Raw genomic sequence first — 26,422 nt, forward strand, 5'->3', positions numbered from 1 at the left:
TATTACATAAAGTAACTGACATACAGAAAAGTCTACTGTAACATTGAAGGCTGTATATTTATTATAGACTTTGCTATCACTTTCCCTATTTTATCTGTTGGTTTTCTAGTAAGTGTGCTTTGGGGAAAAATTAGAAAGGAATACAGTCACCTGCATGAATACCTTTTCAAAAATCTACAAACATAACTTAGACACATCAATTTCATTTTTAAACTAGTTTGATGTTAAGAGAAAAGTTAAAATGGTTCCTAACTTACAAAGTGGGAGGTAAAGCTGAAGTGCTGAGTACTAAATAAAGAAAAAGTTAGGAAGAGGGTACCCAAAGTACTGAAGGGAATATGTCTATTCTTTCTTCCACTTTATCTTTTACTTTTCTGCAACCTTCTGATAAATATTTTTAGGGATATAAATCCTCCAGCTTTTCAAACTAGTGCTGAAAGGTTCATCTACCTAGGGACAGTCAGGAAAATTAATCTGAATTGAATTTTAAACTGTATTAATTAAATCCCTATGTAAATGCACTTCCTCAGAATTAAAATGTCTTTTATTTAATATGCTTTGGAAGTGAGATAAAGTGAATCAAATTAAGGTCTCTGTCTCTGTAATATTACTTGAGAATGTCCATCCCATATCTTCAAAGTTATAAAACTACCACACCTGAAATTCAGAATTTTTTTCTGGATTGCTTTTCCTGATCAGGTCCACATGGACAAGCCGCCCCTCTAACAATTTTTAGTACCATTTACAACCCTTTTGAGTCTGACCTAATATGATTTCCATAAATAAAATCCATATTTATATTTTCTTTTCCTTTATCACCTGATATGAGAGATCTTACATTAAAAGCGAACTAGAAAATATCTTGTTTTCCTCTTATTTAATCTTTAAAGTTTAATTTTATCCAGATCATGGACCAGCTTATTCAGCTTTCAAGAAGAACTCTTCATTCTTACTCTCAGAGGCATTTTTTTCTGTGGCAAAGAGCTACAAAAATGTTAGTGTGCTAAGAATTTTCTGTTTCAGTAATGTGTTTAGATTCATCAACATTTCTGAAGCCATCAAATCTTGGGGCTATTTGGATTCAACATTTAGAGGCTGACTTATCTTCCACATTTAAATATGTAGCATCTTCCTATCCTTTCCACAGCATAAATTGAAAGGGTAATTTTTTATTGATGATTGTGTCTGCCAGTCATCTTAGGTTAGCGGCAGAGCAGTAACGTAGCATGCTCACGTATTTACAGAAGCTGAGTGTGCCAGCATAACTACCTGCCCTGAAGGCAAGTAGTGTTCAATGCCTCCTACAAGAAGATTGCTGTACTCTTGAGGCTTATGGCTACAAAAATAAAATGTGTAACCTTTGGAGAACACATTGCAAAGTATGTAATTTAAGGCATTTCTTATTATCAGAGGTATGCACCCTAGAATGATGAATTCGCTTGTACGTGTACTTCAAATATGTCTAAACACAGTAACAATATGACAAATACATTGTCTCATTGGTTCAATGCAAAATGGATTTGCCAGTGAGATTCTGTGGCAACCATAATAATTACTCATTTTTATTAAGACCCAGACTTTACAAAAAAAAACCAATTAAAGTGTATAGTAATACATTCTAATTTTCTGTATCTTGATTGATAGTGGAAAAAAAAACCAAACGTGATCTCTTAACTATGGAGTAGTGGTGGTGGTAGAGAGAGTGAGAGGTATGTTTTACAAAACATGCAGCTATCTCTACTTCATATGTGGTGCTTTACACCATCATAGGCCCAAGAGTGACAGGAATGTAGAGTAAGCTTGCACTTATGGAAGCAAAACTGTGCGTTCTTCAGAAACATTGTGTTATTGCTCTGTCACTCACTTTGACTAGATCATGAATTTACTATCAGACCCAAACTGTAATTTGAATAAGGACAGAAATGGGCAAAACCAGTCAGAAATATGTTTGTTACTTCTCTGCGATTCCTTTTTTGCTATGGAGTACCAGTTAAGGTCTCACTTACCACTGGTTTTGTTTTTCCCTCTTTTACTGCAGTTTATTATGCTGACATACATCTTTATGTTGGCCTGGCTTGGTGTTACAGCTTTCACTTCTCTGCCCGTTTACATGTACTTCAATTTGTGGACCATTTGCCGAAATGCCACCATAGTGGATGGAGCTAATCTCTGCTTGGATCTTCGCCAGTATGGTATGTGAATGAGGAGCACTAAATATAAAGCAAGCTTTCATGAAGAAAACTTTCATATATCTGAAATGAACTGTTTCAGTGTCTCTGAAATAATTGTTAAGCAACTCTTTCTATCCTTTTACCCACTAATCAAGGCAGTATATTAGAATCGCACTGCATTTCCAGTTCTGACAAAATTGAATCAACATTGTCCATCTTCCCAGAATACTGAAAATTTGGCCTGAGGCTTCTGTTTTGTCTCTTCTTTTGGAATTTCTGGAACTTGTCTAAAATGCTTAGTTAGTCATTTATCTGGAGAATGACTCTCATCATGTGGTAGGACACTGATTTGGAGATGTGAGATCCTAGGTTATCATTTGTCTCTGCAGAGTCTAGAGATGAATTGGGACAGCATGAGATTCATTTCTTGCAAAAATTTTGGTGAAAAGTGACAACACAAATAGTAACATTCTAAGAGGCTGTTGGAAAGGCTAAAGGGTAGACTGTGGAGATTAGAATAAATTTGGAATATACACATATGTGTGTGTTGGGACAACAGGAAATTTGGACAAAAGTGGGCTTGGAATATGAAAAAGTCCGAGAATTCTTGTGTTGGTGCTGATAATTGAATTCCTTTTTGCCACAAGACTTATTGGAATCCAGATGTTCTGGCCTCAATGGTTTCTCAGCCAATAGAGCTTTGGGAAATCATGCTCTTGTCAGGCAGTTCCTCGAGTTTTTCTTTTGTTGCCTTGGCCTAACATAAATTCAGAGTATACTTTTAGTTGCTATTTTGAGATATTAAAAGAGCTGTATTGCTTGGTAATTAAACTGTTCGGTTCATATTGAAAATTTTACTTCAACCTGGAACAAAATATTTCACCTTATTGAGTTCATAAGGGGAAAAAAATATTTTTTTCATTTATTGATTCTGCACCTCACCCCCCCAGCATGACAGGTGAGTTGAAAAAGCAATTCTTTATACAGATCTCATCAAGAATATCCATTCTTCATTCTATGACCTTTCATTTTGTTAATGTTCATGCCTATTTTTAATTATTTATTTTATTTAAAATGTGCATAGGATACTAACATATAAAAAGTGTATTCCGTGAATATACTGGTTTCCTGTAAATTCAGTGTAAAATCTGCTGATTACTAATAGGAAAGAACAGTATTGTTTTTAGTGATAACTGAATTATAGAAGTTGATTTAGTATCTGGAGATTAGCTGAAGGAAACAATATAGCAGATTCTAGTTATTCTTGCTGACAGAGAAACTATTATTACAGTAAAGTGTACATTTGGGTGATGCTTTTTTATAACTCGTGAAAGAAGCATTGTACCAGATGAACATGTCTGAAAAAAGTATATAGCACATTTCTCCAACATAAGGTTAGAGAACGTTTGTGAACAACATGGCAAGCCTATATACTGGTTGCAAATAATTTTCTTGTGTTTTGATTATTGGGCTGATTAAAATCTAGAATGAAAATATTAAAAAAATGGCTGAAAAATCATTATTTGTGTGTTTCCTACTAGGGCTTTTACTAAATAGATGATGTTTTAGTTTTATGATGTCTGAAATTATCACAGAATCATAGAATGATTTGGGTTGGAAGCGACCTTAAAGACCATCTAGTTCCAAGCCTCCTCCCATGGGTAGAGATGTCTTCTGCTACACTATGTTGCTCAAAGCCCCGTCCAACCTGCCTTGAACACTGCCAGGGATGGGGCATCCAGAGCTTCTCTGGGCAGCCTGTTCCAGTGCCTCACCACCCTCACAGTAAGGGATTTCTTGCTAATATCAAATCTGAATCTACCCTCTTTCCGTTTAAAACTCTATCCCTCTCCTATCACTACACTCCCTGACAAAGAGTCCCTCCCCATCTTTCCTGGAGGCCCCGTTTAGGTACTGGAAGCCTTCTATAAGGTCTCTTTGCAGCCTCTTCTTCTCCAGGCTGGACAACCTCAACTCTCGCAGTCTGTCCTGATACAGGAGGTGCTCCAGCCCCCTGATCATCAACAAAAACTGATTTTGTTGCTAAAAAAGGTTCTGCAAAGGAGATGAGAATTTCTTGGCATTTCTGGCTCATATGGAGTAAGCTTCTATGTATTAGGAATACAAAATACTGTGCATATTTATTCTTCTCCAGGTATCGTAACTATTGGAGAGGAAAAGAAGGTTTGCACCGCATCAGAAAGTTTCATCAAGATGTGTGACTCTAATGAGGTGAATAAGTGTGATAATATTTTTGGCAAATCCATAATATATGTTATAATAGGAAGTAACTGATGTGTTTGTTTTTCTAACTCTTAATGTTCCAATTCTAGCTATGGTGATAAAATAAAATCCCAGTGGAACATACTGTCAGCAAGTACTTAATTTCTACAGCCTTTTGTTTTCTAAATACACCTGTGTTTTATTTTTTTAAGAATGCTACTCTCATGTATATTTTTACTGAGATGTTTTAGAAAGCTAAAGCATCTGCTGCACACTGAATAGGTCTGTAGAAAGAATCACTGTTTGAAGATCTTATGATTGCTGTTGTGACAGGAAAGTAAAAATTTCAAATGGATTTGACCAAATCTTGCAGTGTATTAGGATAATAAGTCCTAGTACATTTTTCTTTGTAGTTTTTCCCTCTAGGCAAAGGCCACTTATGTCAGTGCAGCTGAGGTTTCTGGTTTTGTTTTTAAATGATCTGGGATGAAGAAAGGACAAATAAAATTACATCTAAACCAACAACAAAAAAAAAGAGGCTAACCACTCTGAAGACAGACGGTGCTTTACTAAATGTTTCACTGGGTCTTACTATGTTTGAGTAAATCTTCTTAGAGTGAAGGTATACCCTTACTGTGCAGTTAACCCTCAGTGGATGCTGTGTAAAATAGACCATTGAAATTAAAAACAAACATAATAATTTGATTTGGGGTGGGGTGAGGAAGGTGGTTAACTTTATCATGTATCACTATGAACAAATTTTATTGGCAAATTTAGGAAGCAAATAAATCAATACATGAGGATGGAAAGCTACAGCTAATGAAGGGAAATGGGGTTTTCTTAGACTGCCTGTGCCACTAGAGAAACCACCACAAACGTTCGTAGATCTGGTAAGATAGATTCATAATTAAAAAACCAACCAAACAAAAAAACCACCACAAAACCAAAAAAAAAAAAACCACCACCAACAAACCAAAAAACACCAAAACCAGTGCTGAACTGTTTGTCTTTAAATAATTAGTTTTCTTGATATTTTATGATTTAAATACAATATTTTAAAATATAATGATGCTTTATGCCCTAATGTGAGTATTATAGCAAAACAAGCATAATGTCATGGGGTGATGTCAATATTTTGGTAAAAGTATTAGTCATCATTACTTTTGTAGAAAAGTGACACCAGAAAGGTAATTTTTTGATTTACGTTATTCTGACTTTTTGTTCAGTTTCTGTATAGTTTAGGACCATGAAACTCCCTTTCTTTGTTCCCGTTTGCAGTTAAACATGACATTCCACCTCTTCATTGTGGCACTTGCTGGAGCTGGAGCAGCAGTCATTGCTATGGTAAGCTACCCAACACTCTGTACTTCCATCATCACCCGAATTGCTAATACATTCTGGTTGTTATTTAGTATCAGTTATTTAATTTCCATACTATCACTCAATGCTATTAATATATATACATTAATGTTAGAAAGATATACCCAAGAGACCATTAGTTCTCTAGTGCGTTATTGTTTTGAAGTATATTCAGTAGTAATTATAAAATATTATTTTGTTGGGATAGCAATTTTGCATTTCACATAAGAGTTTTGAATCAGAATAGCCATCAAAAGATTTTCAGTGAAAACAAACACATCTTCAGTGGAAGCAAATTAAATAGGTATATTGAGCCATGTAGCTTAAATATGTGATACATTCAATGACATTTTTAAAAAACACCTTCAAAGCTCCCAGTACCATATCAAAGAATCCTACTAATCCAGTAGGAATTCACTTTGATGACTCACATTTATTCACATATTTTTGAAGCAAGCCCAAGTGTGCTTCTTATTGGATTCTGTGACTACACAGAGCAGGCATGGTAACACTGACTGTTTCAACAGAAATATAAGTTAAAGATTTAAGTCCTAGTAAATTGTGTAGCATGCAAATGCTGCTAAAGTGTGTTTTATTAAATGCTCATGATTGTTTTGTATATATATCATTTGTGTGTTTTAATTGTTTGGGTTTGTCCTATGATTATGATATGTTGGGTACCTGATAAAGACTAGCACATTCCACTCTTTGATGGTGGTATTTTCTAGAACTGACATACCAGACCACATTTACAAGTTGAGCAGTGTGCTTCAAACTTCACACTTGACACAGTAGCCCAAAGACTGGGGACAAGACAGGAAGGAAAATTCAGAATTTTGTGGTCAGACATGCAGATATTAACAGGTTCTCTTTCTTTAAGGGAAGTTTGTTTTCACAAGGAAGAAGTAATTTAGGGGAGGAAAAATAAATTTTGGGTCTTAAATGTCTATATAGGAAGAAGAAAACATCTTTTTCCCTAGATCCTGTGCTCCAATTAGGAGAGGTGGTAAGGTATCAGCAATGGGCTACAGTGAGGAACAAAGTGTGCAGAGCCATTTAAGTCACTGGAGAACCAATGCCTCTCCCTATATGTGCTTTTGCAAGAATAATCACAAATATGATTTAACAAAATTGGTCTTTGTATATATGCACGACAGTAGCAGATCTCTGTGTTTGTGCAATTTAAAACTACTGTTTAACAGAAAAATTAGTTTAAAATACTGGTCCTTTACAAAAGTGAAAACTTATGAATTTATGGCACTTTTAAATTATTTATTGTTAACAGATTAAAATAAAATAGTCCATCTGACTGAAGTAGTATTTTGTATTTATTACCAACCAGTAATAGTAGTACATCATCAGTGAGACTGCTGAATAGCTGAATTGGTAAAACCTGCTCTATTAAATGACATTTTAAGTCATGACATTGATATTCTCCTAACTTCTGTATTTGCAGGCATTCGCAAGTGCAAAATTATTTAATATGTGCAGATTTCTTTAGCTCTTTTAATGTCAATATTTGTCATGAAATTCACAAAAAAAAAAAATCAACTTGTTCGTAAATATTAAGACCATCTGTCACCAGGATACTTTTAATGAAAATGTATTTTAAAGATATATTTAAACAAAATGTAGTCATTTAATGCAAAAACCACGAGCACACAAAAGTTACTACTTGCAGAACCATTTAGTCACAAGTCACAATCTTCCCATATCTACTATTTTAATCTCTCGCTTGCTCTCAGATTTTTATATGAATGTTGGAATTTTTTCACAATTCACTAACTGCCTCCCAAGGAGAATGCTCTTTTGGGTTGGAAAGAGAATTAATGTATGAGTTAGGATCAAAGTATAGAAAAGCTCATATTTTTACAGTATATGTCAGGGAAAGCTTTATTTTGCAGAAAAGGAAAATGTAAAATAGTTTGTTTAAAAAAATCATTATTCTTAGACTTCAGGACAAGATGAAAAAACCTGATAGAATTACTTATGCTGTAGATGCTTTTTGCAAGTCTTAGGCACAGAAAAAATAGCCAGGTTTTTGAATCATACTTCATTTGAATGCATAATTCTGAACATCCCTGTTATTTTTTGTCTGAATGGATAAGACATGGATACAGAAATGATAATTGAAGTAATACCTACTAGTTTTATTGTTGTCAGTGTTGTCAGATAGAAGATATAAAGTTGTTTAATATAAACTCTGCTATCCCAAAGGGTTAATTGTAAAGTTAGTAAGCATCTTGCCTGTGATGTTTTTCCAAAACCACTACAGCAAAACTGAATTATGAGATACACAGTTTCCCTTCTCAAAAGTCACCATATGAGCAGTGGTCTTCTGCCTGAACTTCCACAGGTCTTATGTCATATAAGATGGAGATGCAATCAGTTCTCCTGAAACAAGAACAAGTTAAATGTGTAAGTGGTCTAGTCTCTCTCCCCCAGTATGATTGTGCACTTCTGCAGGATTTTAGATGTATGCAAGGCTAGGAAAATGTTATTTAGACTCCTGTCCTGCTGAAATAATAACATGTGCCAAAAGGAAGGAAAAACAAAGCAAAACCAATCCCTTTCTTAGCCTAGATGCAATTCCACAGTTTTAAAAGGCTGAAGCACTATTTAATCTTATGAAGAAATATAAGCAAGAATGTATCATAGGTATGGAACAATTTTGTGTTGTCTTGCATATGTCTGTAATTGAAACATCCTGAGGCAGACTGTGGAAGCTGCCCTGCTTCAGTTTCAACAAGCCTTGACAGGGCCCCACTGGCTTCAGGCTTTTCAGGTCACAGAAGTGTGAAATGCAATTAAACAGCCACTTAGAGATGACCTCCTTCACGTTACAATGTTATCTAGGAACTTGGTGTTAAACAAAAAAAACCAAAGGTGGTGGGACTGTTAAATGTACATGTCATTATATAACATGGATATGTTTTTGAGATTATATCAATTATAATAGATAAAGTAGTTGTTTCTGGGAAAGTTGTCCTACTTATAATAAATGTGAACTCCAAGAATTTTCAACAGGTTTTCCAGATGTTTGGTTCTGGAACTTTTAAGGAAGGAATAGGCAAAAAATAGGAGTTGGGTGAAGGTCAGACTGTGGCAAGTGTGTCTTTAGAATAATTTTTCTATTTTTTTTAGTAAAAGAAAAATGCCAAGTGAAACTACAAGACATTCAGTTTAAATTGGTCTCTTACTGGGCTGTTAGCAAATATTTTGTGAGGATAAGAAATGTGCCTATGCAGTCCCATTTCTGCAAGTTTTTCTGGCAGATGTGTTTTAAAGGGTCTGAAAGATGTGAGTACACTGCCTAGAAACGCCCCACTTCTAGGATTCTCATATCTACAATCTGTTCAAAGTTCAGATTGCATTTTGTAATTGAAATCTTACTCTTGAGGGACCGGTGCTGGTGTTTTCATTGGATGCAAATTATTATTGTCTGAGATGACAAAATTATAAAGATTACCAGCCTATTTCTTTTGATTTTTCTCAAGAGTTTTACTATTGAGGAAATTTAAGGCATTTAATTCAGCAGAATGGGGATTCAACATCAGTGTCTCTCATTTGATCTAGAAATATCGGATCTGGAGAGCACTCATGGTAAATGCTTTCGGAACAACTGAGTTAGATATAAGGTGTTTCTTTTTCCTGTGTGCTAAATTATGATCAGAAAGTGCCCCAGAGTAACACAGTGCATGCTACCATCTCCAGCACTTGCACTATCATTATAGGTCGTGCTGCTAGTGTTGTGCTATAGATGTTAGGAAACTCCTAAAGTAGAACTACTACTACCTGCAGTCTTTTTCCTAGAGGACAGATTCTCTGAACACCTCTTCCTGTTTTATGGCTCCTCACATTAACGTGTATTTCTCAAACAGGGATTAACTGGGTAAAAGCTTGACAAAAAAGACACCAAAAATATTTGGTCCTTTGAGGAGTTTCAAAATGGTTTCCTTTATCTTAATTGTTCAGGTTAAGGAATGTACATTAGCCTGCACTAGTCAGCAACAGTTGCCACCAAACATTCTGGAAAAAGCCAGCATTGTCCTTTCCAAAAAAAAAAAAGAAAGAACTTACTAAATTGGTTCAATTCATTTAATATGAGTCTAAGATACTTGTGTGTCTACAACAGTCCAATGTGGACAGGAGAATTTGCACAATCTCAGGGTGTTTTTATGATTACTCTATTCCATTTTCCACTAATTGAATCCTAGGTTAGTTTCTCGAATTCTTAGGGAGAGTTGGAACGTTTGTTTTATTTCAGGAAGTTATCTGTGGCCTCTGAGGTGGTTGATTAACACAAATTTAAAAGATCCTCTCATCAGAAAGTATTTGCAAGCCTGCTAGTGGAGGAATAAATGTCCAGAGGGTCCTAGAACAGACCAGTTGAATACCGTTACTGAACATTTTTATTTTATGGCCGAATACAAATCCAACAGAGCACATCCTAAAGTGAGGGGGACACAAGTTTAGAGAAAGTGAGAAGCCTTTTGCAAGCAGATCCAGCAGATTGAAGGTTGGACATTTGAGGTCTGCCTTCAAAAGGAAAGCTTTCAACATCTGCAAATGTCCTGAAAGGCTCAGACTTGGGAAGCTGAAGTGGACAGGAGAGCAGTTTGTTGCTCTACCAGGCAGCTGAGGTGGACTTCACACTGTAGATGGCCACAAGTGCAAAGACTGAGAAAACTAACTCCAAAAGGCACTGAAGGCAGACAGCACCTGACTGCCCCTGAAGGAGGAGCTTTGAATGAAGTATTTTTGGCAGCAATTCTTAGGAGGCCTCAGCTTCGTTCCTTGTATTGGTGGTGTGTTAGAATTTATTACTTGTTTGACCACTCATTTTCACCATTCAGAAGACCGGACATCTACTGATTGTTAAGCTCAGTCACTGGCAGCCTTACCATGTGATTTTTATAAGCTACTAAGCTTCATCTCAAAGGTAAAATTAGGGTGTTTTACATCCAGTATTTATAGTGGAAAACATTTGCAGGACGTAACATTTCTAGTGGTAAGATACCTTTCACTGACTTTCAGATTAAATTTATTTAAAGCCATGTAAAAAACTTTTGTTCATGTGACAATATTGCCAATATCCTTTAACTGATGTTTTATCCTGAGACGTATTCATAGACATTCCGTCCTCCCCATTTGCTAACCTATGTAAACCAAGCTCTTTGGTAGTATATCATCATAGCTCATTCAGTGATTTGTGTTGGCTGCAAGTTAGTCAGGTTGGATCTCCAATACTCACCAATAAATTGTATAATAATCACAGGCTGTGGGGTTTTTTCTTCGCCTTTTCAGATAATTTTTTATTTTATTTTTGGATGGAACACTTGGAAAGCTCACAATTTCATTTTCTCAAAAAAATGTGTTTTTACATATTCAAAAATCTACATGGGACATAAAAATTGTTTCTGCTCCATTCAGGATGTATACAGAAGTTGTCTTTTGGAATCATACAAATTACTTTTTTTTGTTTCCCCTGCATTTTAAAGAATTACATAAATAACTTGAGGTATAACTAATATAACAGTGAAATAAAATTGCTAAATTAAATGATGACAGATGTGTACCCTCTTAAGACCTTGAGTTTATTTGTAGCTATATTTTGTCTTATTTTGCCTAGCTGAACGTATTTTCCAATTTTTGACATTTTTTCCCAAATCAGCCAGTTTTGACAAAATAGCTGGAGTTGTAAGTGAAAGAAAGAAATCATGGCTAAATTGAAAGTTAATGCTAACTTTAACAAGAAAAAAAAACAACCAAACAACCACTAATCCTGCTGTAATTGTATTAAATATGTACTCATAAGTCTACAGATGTGTCTATGGCACTTTTCTGTCTTAAGCAACTACTTTAACAAATAGTGATTCGATGGGGAAAAGTCTGCAAGAAATAACTAGAAGGCATTTTTCCATGTAGATTTGCAGACTCACCGAAATAGTAAAGCATGGATGATTTGTTGATTTTTTTCAGTTCTTCTAAATTTTATTTTTATTTTTTTTATAACCATTGCTACCAATTACTAGTCACAGTAACAGTAACAACTGTGAGCTGGGTAATCTGAGGACTAAAGAAACTCAAGCTTGAACTTCACGTCATGTTGCTGTACTACTTCTTGACTTAAAGACGCTTAGTTCCTTCTGACAAAAACCTAATCTCTATCCTACAGCTTTCAAGTTTGAAATTGTTCTATTCTGACTAGCTCTGTTGATTCCTAACTCCATGTTATCTCTCTTACAGGTCCATTATCTCATGGTCTTGTCTGCCAACTGGGCCTATGTGAAAGATGCTTGCAGAATGCAAAAATATGAGGATATTAAATCAAAGGAGGAACAAGAGCTTCATGATATTCATTCTACTCGCTCTAAAGAGCGGCTCAATGCTTACACATAAAAGAAAACCTTGTCTTACTTTCTAATGTGAATGCTTTGTTGTTTAACTAAAGGCCATCCAATCATTTCAAAAACAATTGAAAGTGCTTCTCACAAAAGATAGTTTGGGTGACTTACATATCACTCATGTACAATTCTTGGTTGTCTAGCACTTGGTTTCTTAATTAGTTCTTACTTTGTGTGACCATTCTCTAACACAGAACTCCTAAATAGCCTTTTCTGAATCCTTTTAAGCTAATTAGTTCTGCTAGATCAAGGATACTAAACTATTGTCAGATACAAATACGTGTTTGATTTTTTTAATCACTTTGTATGTGTTATGCATAACACCTTTTGCATTGTTTCTTATATGTTTTTGAAAAAAAGTAGCTTTTTATACTTTTTAGTTTTGAGTTCAATAACTACTTTAACTACAGGTATAAATCAAAGGGACCATTGTACATGATGTACAATATATGAAGAAAATACACTGATGACTTTCCTTTATATTTGGAAAACTTGCCAGATGGACCCTGATCAACTTGAATGAAGGTCCTAAGAACGTTCTAAACAATCAAAGGTGCAATTTCTAAATTTGTAATAGTGGGTAAAAAAAAAAAATAAAAAAAAAAGAGGAAAAAAGAAAAAAAAGAAAAAAAAAAGAAAAAAGTGCTTCTTATCTTTGTTAACATTGTATTATTATTGATGTTTTTAAAGAATATTCTCTTGTTCCAAGTTCCATGGGTGATAATTCCTGTTTGTATTGTGAGCATGCAGACCGTGGTGCTAACAATGCATGGCCACTTGCCTTTTGAAGGAATTCAATACCACGGCTACCTGTTAAACAGTTATGGTACATAGACAATTGTTAATTAAGTGATAGTTAACCATAGTTTTTTACAGAATGATCTCTCTTTAATTCCGAGATGGTTATGCTAAATTGAAGCTGTTCATGTGATAATGTAAGAAATTACTGCTTAGCTACATTTATGAAAGTAATATATCAAAAATACAGTGACCATAGGAGTCAGATGTCTTTTTACCTGCTTTAAAAATTTAAATGGATTGCACCTGTCTGAACTGTAAAGATATATTAAAGGAGACTTCCATAAATGTTGTAGCTTGGCTTCTAGCTTTCCTACACATAATGGTTTACCTGTATTACGTTAAAGTAAGGTGAAAGACCACTACAGAGCTTATTATTTGAAAGTGTAGTAATATATTTGAACCTTTATTTTGATAGGAAAATGTTATCAGAAAGATAGGTCATCCTAATTTGAAAGAATTACCTGTATCAAAAACAAAACAAAAAACCCTATTTAAGAAAAGTCAGTATTATTGGACCAAATTTAGTGGATTTTTTTTTTGCCTATTTCTAATGCTACAAGAATGCTGTAAAGTGTCTTTTAAAGTGATGTAGCCTGACAAGACATTTTTGTCAGTGTTAAAAATCCTAGGTAGTTTTGTGCACTTATTGGACCATTGTGAATTCTCTCTCAGTGTAAGTGCATTTCTAATAAAACTTCTTGAGTAAAACTCTTCTTTGTACTATTACTAGTCATGCATCATCAGTAATTTTTAACAATTCTTGTAGTAAGTAGAGGGTAATCCTATAGTTACTTGTGGCATGATAATGCATTAAGTAGTATTAGTTGATTTATTTTTTCTTTTTCTTTTTCTTTTCTTTTGCTTGTTTTGGGGGTTTTTTGATTGTGTTTTTGATTTGGGGTTTTGCCTTTTTTTTTTTTTTCCTCTTTTTTTCTTTTCTTTTTTAACGCTTAGGCTGTCCTACAGGATCAGCAGTTTTCTGATAATGTGCAGTACAGGTATTACAGTTCTGCAAAAAGTATTAGGAACCTCTTTTGGATTCTATATTGTAGTGTTTCAGTTTTGTGTCTTAAAACGTTTGTGCTGATTTTTAAAACTATGTCTTTTAAACACATGTAATGATGTTAATGCTTTTGGCTCCTCTCTGGTATTAGAGTTTGTATTTTCACAAAGAATGCTTTGTAGCAGGCATTACAATTAATCTGTTTTGTACATAAATGTGCCAACAGCTTGATGGTGGCGTTTTTGAAATGTAGAACAAAGTGCTTGCAAAAATGTAATAAACACACTTGTGTACTTTGTGTACTTATTAATTGTTTGTGTTGTGTAGGGTTTTTTGTTTGTTCGTTTGTTTTGGGGTTTTTTTTGCCTATACTGGAGAAATCATTGTAATCAGAAATGGAATAAGCTTGTTCCTTCTATTGTCCTTGTTATTGGAGGACTGTTCTCAATTTTTACACAATTTTTGTACAACCTACTTCTAGATGTTCAAGGAGATAGTTCCTTCAGCAGAAAGTATGAGAACAAGGAACAAAATTTTAAAAATATTAATCTGCAGATTTTACATTAACTAGAGAATATATCTTTGTCAAATCTGTGACAAAAAAATCTCATTGCAATGAATAATTAAGATAAAATAATCCTAACTCTAAAGAGTGATATTCTTATCCCCTTTCATGGCACAATTCCCTCTGGCCTGTACCTTTACAAACCACACATTGGTAAAAGTACAGTGTACAGCCTTCCCATTTTTAGAAAATCTGCCTCAGTTTTGGATAGTTTGTTCCACTGCAATAAAATTCCCAGTCATTGCCCATGTGCAGATTATTTCAAATATGTCTCTTAATCAGCATTTAGTTTCAGAAATGCTATATCCTGACAACAAGAGAGTAAAATAATTTCTAAAACCAAAATTTCATAGTCTAGCAAGAGCAAGGTAGCATGTCATATTGTTATATTTTTAACATGTTAGTCAAGGGAACAACTGGGCATGATTCACATTACTGCAGTGTCATTTGGAATAGCTCAACAGAAGGTGGTCTGACATCAGTTTGAATGTTGCTAAGCATACTGATACCTGGGTTTCACGGTAGCTAATGCTTTAAAACCTCGATAACAGTACTACCTTACTTACGAGCATGTAATGTAATTTAAATGCTTAAGAGAAATCTATAGCTGTGTCAATCAACACAAGTTCACTAAGAAAACGTGATGTGGTTGTTTCTCGGTTAGCTAGCTGTTATATGGCTTTTTGTGTGCTCTTAATGAGAACAGATGCCATAATGGCAAACAATTTTTCATCAGCAGCACAAGCCAGGGGAGCAGAGGAGCTTTCCACAGCACATGAGTCATAACTGATTTGCTTCAATGTCTGGGCATATTTGGTTGAATCCAGACTCTTCTCTGTTTGTTGACAACCTAAGCTGATTTATCCCAAGGTAGGTTGCATGAATTGTGATTTCTATAGTATCTTCTTTGTTTAGTCTAAACACGTGACTATTGTGCTTTTCAGAAACAAGAAAACCAATTGTAGATCAATCTAATTGTTGTTGTTTTGTTTGTTTGTTTGTTTTCTGTACAAAAGGATGCAGTTAAATGAAAATTCCAATTTAAGAAGTTTTCAGCCCAAGTTTTGTTTTTTCTTACAGCTTGCTCTGCCCCATCAATATTGCTAATAGCATGTTACAAAACAGATTAAAAATTGTTTCAGTTAGAAATCCTTCCCACCCATTTTCCTTTACACACATGACCTCATGTTTTTTTGCACAAGGTTATTTTATCCCTCAGCAGGATCTTATAATTATGTCTAATTTTCAGCACAACCACACAAATCATTCAATCAGTGTGGTTTAGGCAGTAGTGAATTGGGGATGAGCATTCACAGTAGGGTGGGAGAAAAAGGCAACCATTCCTCATTCCTGAGAGCAATGTATCATATAGTTGGGCACTGTAGTTAAAAGGAGACACTGTAATGATTTGCTAATTTTGTATTTCTAAACAGTTAAGGATATTATTATTTTAGTTACAGGAGATAAAACAGGATTTCTACTACAGTTTCTGCTATCTATAAATACATTGTCTTTAATAGTGTACAGAATTATTAATCTTGAATTAGTGCAGTTATTTGAATTGTAATGTGTATGCATTGATCATAAGTATTTGATCATAAGTTCATTGAGTTCTTTCCACCATTAAGATTCAATGCATTTTTTAATTATTCAGTTCTAGGTTATCACCAGTATTAATATAGCTGGTTTTCTGAAGAACACAGATCAATTCACCTTACTGATTAAGGAGCAAACTACAATGAATTTCATCCCAGGAGGGGAAAGGTGGTTTTTATACAAGCTCTCTTTTAAAAAAACCAACATTTTCTTTCTGTGGGATTGCACAGAAATGCTGCAAATAGATACTGTTAGGCAGCAAACTGATTCATGTCTCCAGGTGATTTCACATTTCAACACTGCCTCCATTTTACATTGAAGAGAACAACCTCAAAGCGCTTAATATATATAACAGCTCTTTCTGTCCCATGTGAATTCTTCTGACTTACATTTTTTACAAGAGAAGAACTCCACCAGTTTCTGCGTTTTGAGATTTTCAAGTATAATTTCTTTCTTCTTTCAGATATCTGCAGACGATGCCAACACTTCAGTATTTAACAGTTATTAGCAATGATGGCAGCAGGTAAGTGGTTCTGCTGGTACAAAGAGAGATCTGGTTACTAGCAGAGAAGTGAATTATCTTCAGGTTTCAGTAATCTAAGCATCAATCAGGATTCTTGGCAGCTATTCTGCAGGGAGAAATTTGTCCTGAGAAAATGGTTCTGCCCATGTTGTACAAGGTCTTGTGGACTCTTTCTCCATGTCAAGTGGAGTCTGGACAGGTAAATGTGAGCCCTAGGGAAAATAATTTTAGTTGCTCTTTGAATCAGCAGTTCTGATCCACCTGCTTTTCTTTTGCATTTTTGAAATTTTTGTGAAAAGGATGATTTGAGGGCAGAAAATCTTTGCATATTGCCATAGCAATAACATGGTAACAACAGAAATTTTGGCACTGATCCCCATCATTATAAAAAAAGACTTGAAAAAATTAACAAGAGGCTTGCATGATGGCCAAGAGAAGCCTGTAGCTGCAAGTCACCTTTAATTGTCACAGCAGGACCAATTCACTGGTGGTCTGGCCATGTGTTCTTGGCTTCCCTTCCCAGCATGAGTAACATGAAGGCAGAGCAGATGTGTTACATACACAGCAGCATGGAACAATCAGGTAGAGTTTGTGTCAATTAAAGCAGCTCAGGGCTGATGCAGAAGAGGACCACTGCTGCAGACATAATCCTGGCCCCACTAAAGCAAGGTTGTATTCACTAACAGAAAATAAAGTCAAGATTTGAGGTTGAGCAGTCAGGAAAATCTGGTGTCTGCATCATTTGTTTAAAACCAAGTGAGACATGTTAGGATTTTTTGCAATGTAATAGTCAAAGTTAAGTGATTGCATTGTTCATATCTTTCAAATATACACTCACATGCAGAAAATATTTAGTCTGATAAAATAGATATATTTTTTTTTTTTTTTAATATAGAGTTAATCAGTACTCTGTTGTCTGAAATTTTTCTATTCTAGTTATAGAAGAAGAGTCAGCTGAGGTCCTGCAGACTTTTATAGTATTCTGATGTCCTGTGGGCTTGTAAGCCCATTATCTTTATTCAACAGGATTTTTTTAGAATCTACAGTAAAAAAATACATTAATGGGTACCTGGATAAATCAAATACATTTGCGAAGACATAGCATGATTTTTATAAATGGAAGTCCATTAACAAACATTCTGGAGTCTTTTCAGTGTGTCAGCAGCCATGTGGTTATCAGCAGTCTCTTTCATTTCCAATTTATTTAGACATCCAAAAGGCTTTTGACATAGTTTCCTGTCAAAATGTTTCAAGACTAATCAGCCATAGGCAATACCTTGTATGGGTAAATAATTAGTTAACAGATCATAAATAAGACAGTCTTATGCTGGAGGAAGGTCATTTTGCGACTCTGGGTTCATCTTTAAGGATGATTCCTCTTAATTCTGAATGGATATCCCCATCACTCTCAGGCAGAGTATCGGATAATTTCTGTGTTTTATGAGGATGGTTGTTTTGGACTTCTTTCTTTTTTTACGGTACACAGCTCTCTTTTTCTTGTTCCTACTTTGAATTAATCTTATCTTAGTAAGCATTCCCTCCTCCTTAGAAGTTTGTAACAGCTGTATAATCAGAGAATAAACCTCATGCTATGCTAATATCAATGCTACCTTTAAAGGAAAATAGGAAATTTGATGATTAGTGAACTTTCTTTCTTATGAGAAATGACATTTATTTTACTCTACCATATTAATCAGATACTTGTGCAAATTATAAGACAATCTATGAAAATAATAACAGCTTTGACTCTTCTTTCTAAGCCTGTTCAGTTTATTTTGATTTCTGGTAATAGCAGGCCTCTGGGTCTTCATGGTGTTATTTTTTTCTCCCCTTTACATCTTCCAAACAACCTGACAGAAATTTTAAACGTAATAACACTTGAGATTTCTGCCAGAATTTAATGTAAGTAGGTGTGTGAGCAGGTGTTTTTGTTGTTGGTGGTGCTGGTTTTTTTCTCTTTCTTTTACAAGCTAAATACTATTCTTCCTCCCCCTGTCTGGAGCATAACCTCAGGTGCTGCAATTTCATGCTTGCTTTCCCCTAACCCTTTTCTGGTAGCCACCCTCACCAGCACATCACTGCCCCTTGGGTAACTAATGCTGGGCTCGGCTTCCACCTTCATCTCTGCAAGTCAGGTCTTCTCTGGCAGCCAGTGGCTGAGAATGGCACTGAAATTAATCCTACCTGACTCTGAGCAAACGTGAAGCTCTGCCCAGTCAAGTCCCTGCCACAATTATTCATCATGCTTCTTCTGGCATTGTCTTAGCCTGATTATCCAAATTTGAGGAAAAAGCAGTAATGGGAGTACCTGGTGAAAACTATGGAGAAGATGTTAACTAAGGAGAAAAACCTGAGCTTCCTAAAGCAATATATATCATCTTCCAATACTCTTAGCATAAAAATAAGGGAAAATCAGGAACTGGGGGCATCTTTACACAAACCATATCATATTACCACAAATCCTATGCAAATCTGTGCTATCCAATACTTTTCAACTGCTATTTAGGATTCATTGTTGATGTTCTTTCAAATCAAACAAAATCTTAAAGATATTAGATAAAAGAATATTTTTCTAAATCTCAGGAGGGGTTTTCATCTGTGACAAAGCAGCTGACTAAAAAAAAATCCACTAAGTTAATGAAAAATGTTTGAAGTAATAATATGAGCTCCTACCATAATTTATATGATATACTGAAGTGATCTATAGATGTTAATATTTTTTCTTAGGGAAAAAGATAAAATCCCCACTGTTTATTTAAAGTACAAGGCTGGCTAATAATATTCTGGAACCACATGCATTTTAATGTTTTGGTGATTTCTGTACAATGTGATATTTTTGTATTTTGACAATAAATACACAGATTCATATATGTATTTGTATTTGTTAGAACATAAAAGCCATGCTCGTTGAAGGAGCCATCAAACTGTGAAAGTTGTCTCTTCTTACCAAAGATTTCCCTGTGTGCCATGGTGAGCAGTAAGGATTTGTTATCTGCATTAATCTCTCTAATTGGATTAAGTTCTCGAAAACAAAATCTGCTCAGTTCCTGGACTAGTATATGGGCCAGATCCGTGGAACAGGTATTTCTGAATAGAAACACAGACAATTTGATTATGTTCCAGAAGATCACAGTTAAATTCTGTCACGGGTTTTCCCAGGAGGCTAACTGAGAAGACTGCATAATTTGTGACTCTTTTCATGGCCACGGCGTTTCTAATAATTCTATTGTTTTATTTTCTTTTATCCTACTGAAAAAAAAAAAAATAAAATAGGGAGCTTTCTAAGAAAAAACAAATCTGTTGGCTGCTGCCTGTGAGGTTTTGGTTAGATGCTGGACAGGGACAACAAACATATAACCTAGTGTTACACTTCAGTTTGATAAATGTTGTGGAGATGATTGTTTTCTTCTCCATTACGAAGCATAGATCATGTTCAAGCAGTATAACAGACTGTAGTGCCTTGAAATCTGGTGTCAAAATTTGCATTTGCCTGAAGAAAGGTACCCTTGTTTATTCTATTTTTTTTTGTTGTTGTGGCAACTTCAGTTTTTGCTTCATATACTTACAGCCGACCTAATTTATTTTTTGCTGTGTTGGTTGTAAGTAGAGAGACTTTGTCAATCACATTTTGCTTGTTTGACACTGAAGTTTTTGGTCATTTAAAAAATATATCTGATTATTTTTTGGTTTGTTTTGGGTTTTTTTCCATATGAATTTTTGAAAATACAATAATCTCAGCTCTATTTCTTTCTAGGAATTTGTTCAAATTGAGAAATCTAATTAAACTAACTGTACTTATCCTTTCTTTTAAAATTATATTCATTTTTAAAAGGTCTCTGAAATTCACATTGAAACTTTCTTCCACCTAAATGACTTGATTCACAAAAAATATGGGTGTAATCAAGTAAAAGTGCTGTGGTGACACTGAAATTGGATATTAGTCATACTTTTCTCTCCTGCATTACGTCAGCATGTACTATGAATAGCCTGTGGAGCCATGTGAGGTTTAAACAATCTTGCTATGAAATTCAGTCCCTTTGTTTCTTGATGACCAGACCCACCAGATCTGTTTGAGGTAAGTTAAATAAACATCACTGAAAATCCTAATAGAAGTGGAACTATTGTGGAATTAATATACTTTATGCCCGTAGGACAGAACTCAGTGCTTTTATCATAGCAGTATAAAACACTGTTGTGGATAAAATGAAGCATGATGAACTTCATGCTTATTCCTCATTGCATTTAGGTATCTTTACACATATATAAAAAAAACCCTACAGAATAAGGAGATTATCCATGTAAGGTGTTACTTTGTAGCTTTTAATGACGATGAGGAAAATGGTTGAAAGGGAAGACGCTAGTAAATTTCATAGTAAAATTTGTAGAATGCTGACATCTGGTGGTAAAAATACTTAAAACAGGAAGATGTGGCTACTTATGTCACCTTGAGATCACAGTACGATTTTAAATAATCTCTTTCAGTAGATTACACCAATCTGTTTCTTTTCTAGTTGTGTATATTTAGATATTATTCCATAACATAGCTGAAAAACACATAAACATTCTGTCCTTATATAAAAAATATAGGTAGATTCATCAGTTAAATCTTGGTCGTAATCGGAAAATTTACAGGAAGTGAATAATTAAAAGATTTCAGTGGTGAACCTGATTTCTTGTCATTTCTTACTAAGCTAAAAGCATTTTTGTAATATTTCGCAAATTTTGCTATCTGCTTTAAGAATCGCCTTTGTAAATAATTACTATTGCAAGACAATACTCTGAATTTTAAAAAGAAAATAAAAAAGGAAAAATATACTACTTTTTATATAGTATGGGGTGGCTTTTTTATATTACAGGTGCAATTTCTAAAAAAATCTATCTATGATGCTTACTTACCTTACCTGTTGGGAAAAAAAAAAAAGGCTGCTTGTCTATTAGAAATGCCTTACCACTTTCTAGAATAAACATATGTTAAATTTAAACTAGTGAGTTGTCTTAGCAGCAGCTTTTAGTGATATCTAAACTGTATTTGCCATTAGAGCAACAAGCACAGTTCTAGATTCACTTGGAACAGAGCAGTGCTTGGTCCAAAAGCCAGGGGTTGTGGTAAGTGGTGTTACCTCTGCAGACGTGGAAGGTGCAGGGTGAGCTGCCTGAACATCTAACTAGCCAAGCAGCTGTTCAAAACCAAGTTGTGTTATAGCCAGAGACTAAAACATAAAGGGGGACAGACTGGGTGACACTAGTGGTCATTTTAGATGCCTTATGGTATCTCTCCTTGTCTTCAGCTGCTACTCCAGAAGGGATTTCAAACATGACATGTCTCACACCTAGTAGCCCTGTAAAGGGTATCAAACACCCTAAAACATACAAAATGCACTAAGTTACTAGGCTTAGGTAGTTGAGTCTTATATCTCTTGATCTCCAGTGTTTTGTCAGCACAGGGAAGCCAGTAGAGCCAACCCTGCTGCTGTCTCTGGCTCAGGCCCCCAGTCTGTGCTCCTTGGCAAGAAGACAACACAGGCAAATCCATCTGTGGCTCTTCCGGCTCTCACAGGATCCCAGCTGGAGGAACAACGTGTACATACGTTGCACATGTAGCCCTGCTCCTGATATAGCGTTTCCCCTTAACAGATCATTAAAATACGGATATGATTTACTCAGGAAGGATTACTCCTCAGGACAGATGAGAACCTTAACCCTTCACAGTCTGGTGCCTTTATAGAGCAGACTTACTTGGTGACTGAAATTGAAATTAATAATTCTATTTAATCTTAAGAAAAATATTTTTTAAAATAAATCAATTCATCTGTGCTTTTCTTAAGTGAAGGGAGCCTTATCAGTAATCAAGGCATTATGAAAACAAGATTATAGCAAGAGAAGCGCAACCTATTAAAAAATAAAAAAAAAGAGCTAAATGCCTTGCTATATACGTAATTTTCTTAGTCCTTCCTTAGTTCAGGTTAATAATGAATAGTCCCTTCCCAGGAAGAAACTTACAGACCAGCACAAAAGGACTGCTCTAAATAAAATTGTCAGAATATTTTTTGAAATTTTGTGCTATTTTGAAATATGGCAAGTGTGCCTTTGCCACTGTTTAATTTTAAGAGGTACTTAAGTTCACTTGCATAAAGATCTTGTCTAGGTGACAACAGGTGGCATAATTACATGTTGGTATCTTGTTTGATTGAACTAATTGTTAGGCTGAATTGGTGACATTTGTTTGTGTTTTCTTTTTCCCAAAAAATAACAGCATAAAAAATTAGTTGTTGGATATAAATATGTTTTTATCCTTTCTGCAGCTGATTGCATTAAGACTTTTCAGATATCCAGACTAATTTTATTTGAATTTAGGTTATTGTACTTTTGTCTTTAATTAAATATTCTGTAAAACTCTTTAGCTAAGCCCTTGCTTCTCTATGAGTTTTCAGGGAACTTGTTTCAAAGAGCAACGTTCTTCACCTTAGTAAGTTTTGGTTGTTTATTTGTTTTTTAAAGATTCCTAAAAAGAAAAGATGTATTACATATGATTTATCAACATCCCAAAACAAAGGTCAGTAACTTAGCACAATTTTTATTTGGTCTAGTGCACGTGAGAAAAATGTCTATTACCTCTTGCCAGAGATGCTCTGTCTAGTATTGAAAATTACTTTACTGTAAACTCGTCATTTATTTAACATCAAAGAAAGTGTAGAATTTGACATTTTGATCACTTTTAACATTATATTTTCCGGCAAGAGTTAATATGGTAATACAAACTCTTGTCTTACTAAATCATAGAATCATTAAATAAATAAATAAATAAATAATCTTAGGCGTTTGAGTTAGAGGGGACCCACAAGGATCATCAAGTCCAAATCCTGTCCCTGTATAAGACTACATCAAAATTCACACCATGTGTCTGAGGCCATTGTGCAAATGCTTCTTAAATATAATTATTTGATGCCATTATTACGTGAAAATATAGATGATTAATGTGACAATGTGGTAAAGAATGTCCTTATTATAACTGGTACACTACTGTAAAGAGTTGAGTATAAAATATTGATATTAATTGAAACATTAATTACTTACCTGTCAAGAGATGCTTCTTACCAAAATCAACAAGGACAACATTCTCCTAAAGATTATTAGGAAGAAGCGGTGTGGTGTCTGCCTTAAAGACTATTCCCATTAAAATGATTATTTTGGAAATTATGGGGATCATAACTACTTAGGGTTCATATACATAACACTGATCATAAACATGACTGGAAAATCATAAAGGCGTATTTCTTAAAGTATTTTTAAACACACTCTCACACAAATACTGCTTAGAATATTAGTAATCTGGATCACTTTGTAATATAGCTTGATTTCAGAGAAGTGGTTTTGGTTTTGGAAAGTTCCCATCACAGACTCAAAACCAGTAGAATCATTTTTCAGTAGTAGTGATTGAATGCAAGTTGCAGTTCTCCTTTCTTCTATATATTAGCAGGCTGAATGTATGATTTGACTGCTGTGTTCCTGAAAAAGATACAGGATCCCTCTTTGATCTTTTGATCTGTGTGGGGTCACAGATGAGCGCTGCCATGGAGTGGGACAATAGAGGGGAATTGAGCTCTTCAGTAAGAGAACTAGAAGCACCTGCATGTGTCAGATGTGTGTGTGATCTAGTGTCTAAGCTCCTCTTCCAGCACATGGAATCTAGAAAGCATATCAGACCAGCGAAATATGATACCCAGGAGCCTGGTAGCTGTATCACTGCAAGATCTACCAGCTACCAATATGGCTTGATTTGATTGCCTAGACACGGGTATTTACTCAGATGTTGTAGGCAGTCCCACTTGGCCTTCAGTTGCCAGCACAGAAAGGTATAAGTTCCCTGTAATTTTTATGCCAGATCCATCAAGACAACTACCAGCCCCATGCATGTATCACAGATAAACTAGGGTGTCATCTCCAAAGGCACTAGGTGCATTCAGGCAGCTGAGTTGAACCTAAGATCTAAACTAGGTATCATGAGATTTTACATGTTTAGCTTATAAACACACACCTAAATTCAGGTGTTCAAGCATCTAAATACTTCAAAAATTTCCAGAAGTAGAAGCGATCTTTGAGAAATAAACACATGATCAAAATGTACAGAATCCCAGGAATATTAAAGGCGTTCTCTAGGTACTTTAGGGGTTGTTTTTAGTAATACGCCTGATGAAAGCCAAGAAGTACAACCTTATGTAGTCAAGCTAACTTAATTAGAAATGCAAATCTAATAGCTGAGAAGTTTTGGGGTGCAGGTCTCCTCTATGCAGTCGGGGTTTGACATACAGCAATACATTATTCCATGGCTGAGCGGTATCTGCTTGGATATCAGAGCTGGGTCTGCTATACTGCTTGCTTGCTTCTGCACACAAACCCTAAATATCAGAGGTAATGTCTTACTGAAAGGCCTGGAGCTGTTTTTCTCTTGGAAGTCCTGTTTTTCCTTCCTGCAGACCCAGGCAGAGATCCATCCAGCAGATATGATGTGGCTGTATTTTGAAGGTTTCCAAACGAAGCCTAAAGGCTAAAGTTGAAAAGAAAGGTACCCTGTGAAACAGAGAACTCAAGACAAACACTATTACAAGCTTTTCAACCACAGAGCATAGAGAAGAGTAGCAAATGATGAAGAAATAAGATCAACAAGAGTGTCCTGGTTTTGTTAAAAACAAGACCAGTTCTCTTTCAGTGCTTTTTCTTTCAGCTAAGTTCTCCTAGGTGGCTGTACTTTTCTGAGTTTTAGCCTGCATATTTTTCCTAGGATGCTGTACTTGGTGCTGACAAGAGACCAACGGAATGCTGAAGAAGCTCGTATTTAGATTTATTACTATGGTAGCCAAGAAAGACTGGTAAGTTTTCCCATGTTCTGTTGAAAGTGGGGTGTGTTTGAGCAGGGGTGGATGGAACAGGTGACTAGAACTGACCAACAGAAGTATTTTATCCCATAATCGTCATACCCCCTATATAAGAGGGTGATCGCGAGGGTCAAGCTCTCTTCAGCCATGGCCGGCACCTGGAGAGAACCCTGTCTGTCTGCCTGTGATCTACAGGCCTCAGGCCCTGCATCCCTGCAACCAGGTTCTGGTTTGCTGTGCAGTCCCGCCCATGACTTCCGGGGGCCTGAGCTGCAGCTGCTGGAGCCGCCAGCTCCGCACACCCAGCTCTGCTGCTGGAGTGACGCCAACTCCACATCGAGCACTTGAGATTAGTTTTGTATATTTTGTATATATATTCTCTATTTTTTAGTAGCATTAGTAAAACCCCTTAAAACTCTCCAAGTTGAAGTCTCTCTTCCTTTTCCCTTATTTTCTTATCATCTTTCTGATCTAATGGGAAGGGGTGGCGGGAGGTAAAGGGGATAACAGGGAGTGTCTGCCACAGTTTATTGCCACCTTGCCTTAAACCTTGACAAAGAGAAAAGGGAGATGTGAAAGTGCTGAAGCTCTGTAGTCAGTGGAAAGAGGTTGCTGAGGTGTGAGCCTATGAAGCAGAGTAGGAAGACTGCAGTACAGGACTTGGGGCTGCGCAGTTCAAGTAGGAAAAATGACCAGAGAGAGGCGACCAGCGAATGTGGGATGAGAAGGCATCCTTGCTGGGTTCCTGAACCCTGGACTTCCTTTCTGAAGTGACTGAGACATAAGTTTCTTCACAAATCCTTTATCTTAAAACTAATTCAAAACTCACTGCAGAGAAAGTCAGACCCTAAGTCCAGAATAAGGCACCAAAATAAGTGACTAGACAAATTCAAAGGCAAAA

General features: G+C 35.5%; 1 protein-coding gene across 1 annotated transcript in view; it reads left to right on the forward strand.

Annotated features, from left to right (window-relative positions):
* The window catches only part of GPM6A (glycoprotein M6A), a 110,291-nt gene extending 96,017 nt beyond the window's left edge, over positions 1-14,274 (forward strand). Inside the window, exons 4-7 of the mRNA XM_065061311.1 lie at positions 2,039-2,192; positions 4,327-4,403; positions 5,673-5,738; positions 12,003-14,274. Coding sequence (XP_064917383.1) covers positions 2,039-2,192; positions 4,327-4,403; positions 5,673-5,738; positions 12,003-12,155 — 450 coding nt within the window. The 3' untranslated portion in view covers positions 12,156-14,274. The remainder of the gene's footprint in view (positions 1-2,038; positions 2,193-4,326; positions 4,404-5,672; positions 5,739-12,002) is intronic.
* Positions 14,275-26,422: the final 12,148 nt, after the last annotated feature.

The sequence above is a fragment of the Columba livia genome, chromosome 4 (assembly GCF_036013475.1).
Source record: "Columba livia isolate bColLiv1 breed racing homer chromosome 4, bColLiv1.pat.W.v2, whole genome shotgun sequence".
Lineage (NCBI taxonomy): Eukaryota > Metazoa > Chordata > Aves > Columbiformes > Columbidae > Columba > Columba livia.